Source organism: Capsicum annuum, chromosome 12 (genome assembly GCF_002878395.1).
Source record: "Capsicum annuum cultivar UCD-10X-F1 chromosome 12, UCD10Xv1.1, whole genome shotgun sequence".
NCBI lineage: Eukaryota > Viridiplantae > Streptophyta > Magnoliopsida > Solanales > Solanaceae > Capsicum > Capsicum annuum.
The window spans coordinates 15,231,158-15,242,144 of record NC_061122.1 but is presented as its reverse complement, the minus strand read 5'-3'; the positions used below and the strand labels follow the sequence as shown (position 1 = coordinate 15,242,144).

The window sequence follows — 10,987 nt, the reverse complement described above, 5'->3', positions numbered from 1 at the left end:
TATCTCAATAGACACATGGGATTAAGTGTTAATCTGATTCAAAATTGTCATATCATTGTTTGCTTTATATAAACTAAACAAATTAATCTTTAAAAAAAGCTTTGTGTCCTTCACAGGATTTCACATGCTCCATGCTAAAACGAGCCTAAGTTAGTGATGCTTTCTGCTACTACTGGACTTTCACCATCTAGAGTGCGTCTGCAGCTTCGCTTAAACGGACAAAAATGCCACAAATATACATCGAGTTAAATCGGAATTTTTTTTACAATCCTAAAATTAAATTACTAATTTGCTCTTATTAAATAACTAACCTGCTATCACACGTTAAACTACAATGCATTATAAAAAGAGAATGAAATCATAGTATAAGTCGTCTCATTAACAACTAACTTTGCTCTATGGAGTAACAAAATCCACAGAAAAACAACACCCATGATGCAACCAAACACAATGTTAACAAAGCCTCCCCAAGAATTTCAACTAGACTAATTGCTACATATCAAAAATGAGATTGGAATACCTCGTCTCTTTGTTTTCGAATGGGAAGAATTTTCGGCATAAATATTGTAAATAACCATCGCGTACCCTTGTCGAATCACAGGCATTCAACATCATCTTCCCACTGTTCGAGGACAATAGAAGCAAGTGCAAGTCTATATGCTGTGGATCGTAAATTTCTAACCAGGACATAGATCTCTTTCCTTCTTTTCCTAACGCCTACCGCCTTCCACTGTTCCTCTCTCAGGTGAGCGAGACAGACAGCCTCACAAAGAGCCACAGCGACAAGCTTCTTACTGCACGATAAATTCAGATGAACTCAGTGCCAAATGAAAGAATAAGTCATAATTGCTATGCTACCATTACATCCAGAATTACCAGTTAATTTACTAACCTTCCTCGGACAAATCCTGCTGTAATGAAGCCAATTGGTAATCTATAAGATTCTTTGGCAGCAGGGTCTTCAGGTACTTGAAATTCCCATTTACCAGTGGCTTGCTGGGAGAAACACGATCTCACAAAGGACTCGGGTACTTGAAGTTCTCCTTTGGAAATATCTGATCTGCATAATTCAAAACAGGTTCAGCAAGCATCAGTAAATTAGTCCTATTAAACGTCAAATTACGAACCTACTAATAATTGCATTCTGTCCATAAAAATTGTTAACCACACGGGCTACAGATGAAAACATGTTAAAAATCTTGAGCGGAGTTTTTTTTTTTGATAACCGTGGTGTCCGGGCATGCACCTCGACTAATTCATGGGATAACTGTCACCGTCCACCGGCAACAAGTACCAGGTAACTGTCCACCAAAGCTACGACAGATGGGAAGAAATCACCTAGTTTTTTTTTTTTTTTTCCAAAATGGCTATTTCCCGACTTTAGTTGCGAAGGGCAAAGCACAGGCCAAAATAACAAGAGATCGGATGCAATCTAATTAGTATATGCTTAACTACTATCTTTATATGTATACTGACTACTAGCTAGCGAAGGTGATATAACTTCGTCCTTCCCTAGGTAAATGATTCCTCATAAACCTCTCGTTCGGGCAAAAACAAAACGAAGGAAAATGATTCGATCCTCACAAACCTACAACTACAGCTTACAAAAGAACCGTAATTTTGCCCCATCAAATGATTCAATCCTCACAACCTACAACTACAGCTTACAAAACTATAAAAGAACAATAAATATGGCCCATCACAACTTCCCATGCCAAGTGCCCTCTTGCTTAGAATTGGTGATTTATCATAGAACAGGGTTAATGCATCTACCGATAGGCCAAAATACTAGAGCCTTATACATAAATGCATTTCTAAAATGATGTTCTCCCAATTCCGCCACCACATAGGCTCTATCCAGGTATCTTATGAAAGTCGTATCTAAGAATAATATATCAATGATTAGTTCCATCAGCATCAAACAAGAGAGGATAAGAATTTTCGCTCCATCTAGTACCCAGTCCTACCTACCCTACGTATTTGGGGGAGAGGCTGGAACCGAAAAAGAACACTGCCAGAGGGAAGCCTCGCGAGCTGTGCTTTTGGGTGGGGGTGAGGGTCCCAGTGGCCCGTCTTTCTTTCTAGTGCTAGCTGAACGTAAAGTAATGGCTTTTGTGCAATGTTGAAAGGGTCCTGATGTAGTGGGATTGCTTGGATTGTTACAACCTCTAGCAGATACGTCTTCTTACTTTTTTAATTTTCAATTGTTGAGAAGGAAGCACATAGACAGACATCCCAGGCATATCTATAGGTAGGATATTGGACAATGTGCTGCACCTCTTCAGATAAAACAGATAATTTTTGTTTACATTTATGCTTCTTGATGTCTCGAGGTGACAATTATATGTAATTTAGCGTGAATTACTAACCATTGTTCAAATTTGGATATTTTAATGTTCAAACTGGGACCATCTTTAGTACTCTTGTTGAAATGATTTGAATAATATCTCGAAAATAGGCTCCCAACAATGGCACGATGTTTGAAGTGATTCTAAACGCTTTAATTCAGCACATATTGTTAGAGTGAATTCCATGAGTCATCACATATATAATGGTCAAGAGTTATCTGCCAAAGATTTTTGTTATCAAAGCATCATCATTTAGCAGTAGGCTTCATGCATATTGTAATGAAGAGACAATAGTATTGCAAATAAAATTCTTATAATGCTGGATAGGAGCTCCATTAGTCAAATGAATATAAGCAAACGGGATACGGAAAGCAAATAACTGAACACAAAATGGATAATAATAGTCACCTGGCTGTGAACAACATTACATCATCGATTTGAGGTGCACAAACAACTGCTCCTTCTTCAAAGGAACCTTCTCTGTAGGCATGCAGAAGAACTCTGACAAAACAAGGTTTCTGGTCCCGATTTATCTGGTAAATGGCCCTATCTGTATCCTCATTGAGTAATCTTTCGTCCTTCATAAATTTGGATATGCACTTCGTCCTGTCAAGCACTTTGGGAAATAAGAGCAGATGACTACCACTGATCTCATCCAAAAACTGAGACAGAACATAAGATGTCCTTGAAACAAATCCCTCGAATGGAGCACTGCAACTACTCTCTGTGTCTGTTATGCATCTTCTTGAGTATGAAGTATCGTTTGGAGAAAGTTGTTCATGTTGCATCCGACCATGACCTACCCCACTGAGTCCTTCTAGACCAAGGCGGACACTGTCCCATGGAGATGAAACTGGAACTTTCCAAGTCCTTGTGGGAGGAGAACGAAGCTCAGACTTCTCATCATAAGCAGCTTCCTCCAAGGACATAAAACAAGAGTATGCATTGCTATCAGGGAATTCCCTTGGAAAGCATGGCAAACCAAGCTGAAAAGAGGAAAACATATATTAGGATTCAAATTGATGTCAAACTCAAACTTCAGAATGAAAGCAGAACATGCATACTAACATCACAAGCAATCCAACGCTTCTCCCTCAAACCAATCGCTTGAGCACCATTGGTCACAAGAGCGATCCAGAAGACCTTAATCCAACACAGTGGAAGAATAATAGACCACCTGAAGAGAGATTTAGAAGAACAACAATGAGGTATTCTCTATGTAAGAACAAGATATCCACATAAAAGCATGACGTGCAATTGCCTCATATTTTTATGCAATTGGATTGAGGAAGACTCAAAGGTGAGTACTATGAAGGCCGATTCTCCCAAATGGTTAGACCAGCAAAAGAGACATAAGCACGCATTTGTGTATATGTGTACACTTATTTCTCGTTCTCTATAAAATTGTTTTCACTTACTTCCTTATTATTTAAAAATTAACAAAGAAGTGAAATACACTTCGGCAAAATTTCTGTTGACTAATAACCTTACGTGATACACCTGCAGAAAGCCAGAAAATAGCACGAACCAATAGGAAAATGCCTACACTATCAACTATAGGGAGTGCAATTATTATCTTTTCTTTTGCAATTAGATGATGGAGTCCTTAAGGTGGATGCATATAAATATGCGTCCTCCTCAAAAGTTAAGCCTACAAACTAAACCAGAAAAGACGTGAAAGCAGAACAATGGGTGATATGAAAATAATGAAATCAACCTAGCCTCAAAAGTTGAAGGTTGGAGACATCAAACTCGAGAACCGGTGTTTATGGCATGAGTGTTCCGGTTTCAGCACATGCAATATGTATTCTAGTCATGTGTGTATATTGAGCAACCACGTGTAAATATAAATCAGACCTATTTCCATTTCCAAAGACTGCACATGGAGATTAACCTTATAATAGAAGTTTTGTGGTTATCATTTTTCAGAAGCAGTATAGGGCAGAATCTAGAAGACCGTCTCTCAACAGAAGACTGTTGTCTGCCTGACTTCATATCACCAATGCGAAACAATTCCATACGCTGATGGTGTTTCTCCATGCAAAGGATGTTTTCTTCTATTGGAGGATCGATGCCTTCTTTAGCATCCCACAGATCAATACACTCGGATAAGCCATAAGTTCCTTCGCGTTCTACAGACGAGCAAGAGAGTAACTTCATATCCCTTTTTGGAGTTCCATTTCCTCCATTCTCATCTTTTTTATAAGATAGTACATCTTGAGCCTTTACTTCCAAAGCATCAGGAATATCTTTATTCAAAAATCGAGGATCATCGACAGAGAAAGAGAAGATTGCTGAAGAAAGGATTTGGTCTTCATTCTTAATGTAGGATTCATACTTCACCAGGGAAGAATTTACTGAAGAACTGCATAGAAAACAATGACGTTCAGTTATCATGCTCATAAATCAGTTAACATAGAAAGGTTGTCCCTTCAAAAAAATCACCAGGTTACAGGATGTAAAATCTTTTGAAGAAGCTTGGATGCCCTTGATCCAATCACTTCCAACCTCCCGAGATGATCTTCAAGGGAAATGCAACTAACTCTGGAGCCAGCAGCATCTACCTGAAAACCAAGAAGCAATATTTCTGATCTAAAGCTACATGAACAGTCAAGTAAATTACATCTTCTATGAACTGTATGCATTTATTATCAAGAGGGAATATGTATTCAGCCATCACCATGTTATTATACCATCTGAGACCGAAGAAAGTAAAATGATACTAGTATATGAGCATTAGAAATAAACACCACATGATTCTTTACTCAACCTGCCTTTCACAAGCATTTTGCAAAGCATTATATCCTTCAATGAAAGCAGCAGCATGTATCCAAACCCATAGCCGTCTTAAAGAAGCACATCCATCAACCTTCTGTTGTTCACCACATATATCGGCATGATCAACCTTTGCATCAGCTTTCCTACACTGCTGCGGTTGCCACATATAGGTTACAGGAGCAACTGTCTTAGCAAAGGTGGCCCCTACATGATGGAGCTGCCAAAAGAAACACAAGTATCAAGCAAGCAAATTTTGGAGGCCATACCACTTTAAACAAAATACCAAGATGGACCACCCACCTCAGCACTACCATAGAGAGCACCAGAGAGTATGTCATTACGAGAATCTTCACAATGTGAGCACGGAGAAGGCACAAGCACAGTTTTTAGGATTGACAGCAACAAATCCTGAAAGAATATGTGAATGACCATGTCATATAAGTTCAATCTCTAGCTAACAGAAGTCAGCTTTTTCCTTGCTAATCCTTTTTCTAAGTAATCCAGTAACCAAAAGGAAATAATTTAGAGGAAGAACAATTATCAAGTAAAAATTTGGCAGGAAAGAGTGAGTAAATGCCTGCCTGTGGACCCTCCAACTGGACAGCACTGCAGTAACTTGCATCATGGACAAGTACTCCTCCCTTTAGTTTCTTCAGAAGAGCTCTTGAGCCCCTCCCCCTGCATCATATATTCATCATTAATGAAATATAAACAGTCAAAGAACCTTCTTTGTCACATTAGAGGCATAAAATAAGGCAAAATCGCAACCTTGAACAATGAAAAATCTGTTTCTTTAATCAGTAAAACAACTATGCTTTTTCTTGTTTAAGCACGAGATAACAAATGTTTCTTTTAAACACACTAGGATAAAGTTAAAATTTTGTAGCTGCCCTTTGGACATATTGCCAAAGAGCAGAAAGTTACTATTACCTGCCTTGCACACCAAGTGGAAGGTAGAATCCCCAAAGTTTTGTCATTGTGAAACGCTTCGCATGCCACAAGTGGGTTCTGAGTCTCTTAGTCCCATCTCCAGAAGTTGAGAATCCATTCAGAGAATTCTTTTTAAGCTCAAGTCTCCTACGAACATGGCGTGGAAGCGTCTTTTTATCATTCTTCAAATAGTCTGGTTTATTGAGATTCTCCTCTCCTGATTTCTGCTTCTTTCTGACTCTACCTTTTGCCACTCTATTGTCATGCCCAGTTGTTCGCCTTCTCTTGCTTCTTTGTGATCTAAAATCATTACTTAAACGCTCTTTTACAATTGAGTGGAGAGATTCAAGTTCAGAAGCTCGAGACTCAGCAAATTTATGCACATTAAGGGTGCGCGGCGGACCTGCTACTGTTCGAGGTTTGCCTTTATCTGGATTTATCAAGTAAGGACAAAATACAATGTCAACTCATAGGAATGTAGGTAGATTTAATTCACTAATTGCGCATGTATACAATAGTAGAATTAGAAAGAGCAAAAACGAACAAAAAAAGGTAGGATAATAGAAAACATTCTACAAGTCTAATTTAATTAACATCTTAAATTACTATTTCTAACATATTAACCCTGATGGCCCTAAAAATCTCAAATTTCTCATATGCCTTCGTAATTCGTATGTTAGGCATTAATTATGCTTTCAAAACGCTATAAAGATACATTCACATCTTCCTCCCTCTTTATACAGGATGCCCTTGTATATTTTGACAACTTTTGATCAACAAAAAGCAGGAGGAGACATTACATTACTCATAACACTTCTATTGATTCTCAAACGTGAAAACATAAACTACAAAATAACTTATTGAATAAATATTTTTTGTTTTTTTAAAGACAATAATCGGATATTGGTAGGATTACTCACAAATTGAACTGAAACAAGTAAAAGTCCTATTGATTCTTTTAATACTCGTATTTGGCCAAAGATTTTGGATCAGATTTTGAAAATTTATCTCCAAATATCTGTTTGGCCATTGCAAAGATATTCAAGTTCCAAAAACTAGTCCGAACCAATATTTGGGAGAAATTTCACTGTCACTCACAAAAGTTCAAATTTTTTTCCAAGTAACAATGCCTGTCCAAACACAACTTCAAAAACTAAAATTTTCGAGTTTAAACCTCAAAATCACAACTCCTTGATTATAACAAAAGTTCATACGAATGATTCTTGGCCTTTTTTCAGATGCCACTAAAACTCCTCCACTGATTTTGCTTCTTTATTACACTAATGCAGCTTGGTACATTGGTTCAAATACCAAGTCGAAAAAAAAGAAGAAAATACAGCCAAAACAACAACAACTAGCTTCTCTAACAAGGATATAACAATAAAGTTGAAATAAAGTTTTCCTTTTTGATAAGAAATTAAATATTGGATCACCAAAATCAAAAGAAGAAACAAAAACATATACTCCTAGCAGGTGATTAAATAGAACAAAAATCAAGAAGTAAGCACCCAAAGCCGTGATCTAATAATCAATGAAGTGGATTGAGAGAAAATCGCAGCAGAAATAAATAAATACTAGGTCATATTCTCAGCTCGAATTTGCTCAGACTCTATTAGAAATAGATCAACAAATAGCAACAGCAGAAACAGTGGTTCTTTTCTCTGACCTGGGCAAAAAAACCTTGTTCACAAATTCAAACACTTACTGGAACTCGCTTGTGAGAAAGTTCTTTCTTAACACCAGCTATTGAAGTCCCTCCAACCTTTGAGGCTTCAACCATGAACTCGGTTGAGGGTTGTTGTTTCCCAACAGTCCTCATACCCATTATAGCCACATCCAGAATTATTCCTAGTGCTTCTTTATCCAGTTCTATTCTTTGTTTACTATTCCTTGCGGGTGTCGTATTTATGTTATGTCATCTTGTTCCATGCTTATTACGGATTTGTTTATTATTACTTGTCTTGAGCCGGGGGTCTATCGGAAACAGCCTTTCTACTTCTCCGGAGGTAGTGGTATGGACTGCGTACATCTTACCCTCCCCAGACCCCACTATGTGGGAATACACTGGGTTTGTTGTTGTTGTTGTTGTTGTATCTGTTGTTAGCTGACATGAGGTGACACATATTCTGGATTTAAACGTGGTGCGCAAAAGTTGACCCCGACACCATAAATATCAAATTAAAAAAAAAAAATCAAGAACCAACAAGCTATGATGAAGTTTGAAGAAACTAGAAAAAAGTAATATAACCTTTATTCATTGCACCCCAATTTGAGCTTTTCTTTCTTCTGTTGCCCGTTGATTTCTCCTTACTAGCTGGTTCCTTAAACCCCTTTGTCGTTAAACCCTTCATAATTGCTGAATTTATATTATGGTCTTTTTTTTTCTTTTCTTTTTTTTTTTTGTATGTGACAAATTATATTACCCTTTTTATCCCTTAATATTTTTTTTTAATTCCAATAATACCCTCACTAAAAGCCCCAAGCCCTAATATACCTTTTCCTTTTCTTTTCTTCTTTCTCCTCCATAACCGATTATTTTCTCTGTGATTTCAGTGATAAAGGTAAGTTCTTTCTCTTAAACTTTTTTATTTGCTTTTGTTTCTACTTTAAATCTCAACAAAAAAAAGAAAAAAAAAATTGAATGAGTCGTTGTATAAAAATAATATCTTGATGGTTATTTTCACTCTAGGTTAGTTGTCTAAATTCTTGTTGCTGGTTCACCACATGTGGGTTAGGTTATGTGTTGTTTGTTGTGTTTCAGTTATTGCACTATTTTGATGGTGTTGTTTGTTGTGTTTCAGTTATTGCACTATTTTGATGGTGTTGTTGTTCCTTTTATGAGTGCTCTGTATTGTTTTCCTACGCAAAACAAGCGTAGGAAAAAGTACAAACATGGAAGTCTTTGTGATTGTATAACCAAGAACTCGTCTTGAGAAGCCCTAGCCACTGAGTTCTGAAGCTTTGTTAGCCTACAGTGATTACACTTGGTTTAAATGTTGATTAAAGATTATGTACTAAGTAAGAGAGAAGCTAAATAAAACACTTTCTTTCCAGGAAAAGCAATGGTCACACTTGTTTTTTGTTTCCAAATTACAGATTCATCCAACAAGAAGCAAATTCTTGTGAGTGATTGAAGAACAGTAGTTGGAACACGGTGTCCTGGCTTCTGGTGATGAAGATGTATGAACTCTTTATGTTTTCATTCCTGATTGAAACCCATTGATTTATTGAGCTACTAAGTACATGGTCTTTGTTATTTATTTTTTGCAGCCTTGCAGCAAACGCAGGTGCTCTCACAAATTTTGAGGTGCTTGATTTTCTACGCTCCAGAGGTGCAGGAAGAGATCCTACGCGGGTCATTTTTCCCATTGCGCCATCAGAGTTCAAGGTTGGAAGTTACATTATCCAACTTCTTGTTTGAGAGTATTTCATTGTGCCTAGCAGTTTCTGATGTTTCTGATCTTCTAGGTGTATGATTATTTAGAGCAAACTGCTGCTTGCAATCAGACGAGACAAGTGATTGGTGAATTCTTGGAAAAATGTAAGAGTGTCAACCTTGCGAAAGCTGAGATCCTTAACATCATCAACATCAGGCCATCTTCACTTGTTGAACTTTATCCGGTAATTTTGAAAACATGGTGCTCTTGGTATATTGATTATTTAAATATGCAGCACTATAACTTGTTAGATATCTGTGTACTGTGGTTTTATTGTTGCACAACATGGATTCTTACTACTTGTAAGAAATGGACAATATAGAAAATTACTTTTCCCCAACTCCTCGTGTCACTCGTCTAATTTGAGCAAATTTCAACGGTGCATCAGCCATGTTTTAGTCATTAACAATGGCGATCCCCAGGAGTGTGACCTTGTTATTGAGTTGATTGTTGGGATTCTTGGATAAGTTAAACTGCAGAGTCAAAGCCAAGATTTCAACTTTATCAGTTCTGGATTTTAGAACGAAACTTCAAGTGTTAACGACTAGGTTCTAAACTTAATCATTTGTACATATTTATAAATTTCTTAACACAAATACATTGTTCGAGCAATAGCTGTTGGGCTTGGCTGAACCCATATCCAGGCTTCTAGCTCTGCCCTGTCTTAAGGAAAATTGGGTTTCTTGATTAGAGCTTGGAAGGATAAGAATGGGACCATGCATCCGATCCTCGTAAACTTTTAAGTGGCTGGCATTCAATTGAGTGCATTTGGAGAACTCGCTCCTTGAGGTGTCATTAGATAGCCACTTGCTGAGCTTTTTAATTAATAGATGTTGCATTCGTGCTGGTTTTTACTCAAATCTATGAATGTCTCTTCCTACTTCACAATTTAAATAGAACTCTGGCATACTTCCAAACCAAATCATGTTGTTGACGTCAGCCTATCATTAACGTGTAGTGTTGATTTTGCTTGAGGTTCTGATATATATATTTGTTTCTCTTGACGTACGCCAGATAATTGAGGAATATGACACCCGTTTTGGAGAAGCTGCAGAAACAATGGAAGAGTTTGTGGAAACTGTGGTGAAGCTGTTGCCGCCGCCTCCAAACCAAATGCAGTCTGAAGAAGAAACTGCTACGGATCAAAAAGAAGCTGCAGATGGGGAAAGGATGGAGACTGCAGAATAGACTGCAAAAGATAGGTAAAACAACAACAACAACAATATACCCAGTGTAATCCCACAAGTGGGGTCTGGGGGAGGATATTGTGTACCTTATGAAGGTAAGGCGGTTGTTTCTTATAGACCCTTGGCTCAAGTAAATTGCAGATCATACAAGAAATATTTGGTAAATGCGAAATGTTTTGTTGTACATAACATAGTACTGAAACCTACTAGTTTGGCTTGAGCGATAGTGATCGATGCTTGCTACATTCTTGAACATGAACGGTCTAGAATGCTGATTTCTCAGTTGTCGATGTTGATATTTGCTTGA

At 37.5% G+C, this 10,987-nt stretch overlaps 2 protein-coding genes across 5 annotated transcripts; one reads left to right on the top strand and one right to left on the bottom strand.

Moving 5' to 3' along the window:
- Positions 1–317: 317 nt before the first annotated feature.
- Positions 318–8,433, bottom strand: LOC107850954 (ribonucleases P/MRP protein subunit POP1). Of its 2 annotated transcripts, none has more exons than XM_047400760.1 (11): positions 8,305–8,433; positions 6,057–6,486; positions 5,708–5,804; positions 5,427–5,534; positions 5,119–5,343; positions 4,794–4,912; positions 4,243–4,713; positions 3,417–3,525; positions 2,757–3,334; positions 893–1,060; positions 318–794 (listed from the first exon to the last, which is right to left on the bottom strand). In XM_047400760.1, exons 1-11 carry the CDS (start codon positions 8,405–8,407, stop codon positions 596–598), a joined length of 2,607 nt encoding a protein of 868 aa, XP_047256716.1. In that variant the 5' UTR covers positions 8,408–8,433; the 3' UTR covers positions 318–595. The 2 variants fall into 2 exon arrangements, with proteins under 2 accessions (XP_047256716.1, XP_047256717.1); XM_047400761.1 differs by lacking the exon at positions 8,305–8,433 and adding an exon at positions 7,565–7,583.
- Positions 8,434–8,482: 49 nt separating this feature from the next.
- On the top strand, positions 8,483–10,987 carry LOC107850955. Of its 3 annotated transcripts, none has more exons than XM_016695816.2 (5): positions 8,483–8,617; positions 9,153–9,236; positions 9,327–9,444; positions 9,525–9,677; positions 10,508–10,987. In XM_016695816.2, exons 2-5 carry the CDS (start codon positions 9,229–9,231, stop codon positions 10,679–10,681), a joined length of 453 nt encoding a protein of 150 aa, XP_016551302.1. In that variant the 5' UTR covers positions 8,483–8,617; positions 9,153–9,228; the 3' UTR covers positions 10,682–10,987. The 3 variants fall into 3 exon arrangements, with proteins under 3 accessions (XP_016551302.1, XP_047256718.1, XP_047256719.1); XM_047400762.1 differs by lacking the exon at positions 8,483–8,617 and adding an exon at positions 8,625–8,745; XM_047400763.1 differs by lacking the exon at positions 8,483–8,617 and adding an exon at positions 9,054–9,074.

What these genes read in the sequence shown, in the direction of transcription:
- LOC107850954 (XM_047400760.1), bottom strand. Translation starts at nt 8,407, where the DNA reads ATGAAGGGTTTAACGACAAAGGGGTTTAAGGAACCAGCTAGTAAGGAG. An exon ending in TTGGGGTGCAATGAATAAAG is followed by an intron (nt 6,487 to 8,304) that starts GTTATATTACTT and finishes TGATAAATCCAG; the next exon opens with ATAAAGGCAAACCTCGAACA. An exon ending in GTAATGTTGTTCACAGCCAG is followed by an intron (nt 1,061 to 2,756) that starts GTGACTATTATT and finishes TGAATTATGCAG; the next exon opens with ATCAGATATTTCCAAAGGAG.
- LOC107850955 (XM_016695816.2), top strand. An exon ending in TTGCGCCATCAGAGTTCAAG is followed by an intron (nt 9,445 to 9,524) that starts GTTGGAAGTTAC and finishes CTGATCTTCTAG; the next exon opens with GTGTATGATTATTTAGAGCA. An exon ending in CACTTGTTGAACTTTATCCG is followed by an intron (nt 9,678 to 10,507) that starts GTAATTTTGAAA and finishes GACGTACGCCAG; the next exon opens with ATAATTGAGGAATATGACAC.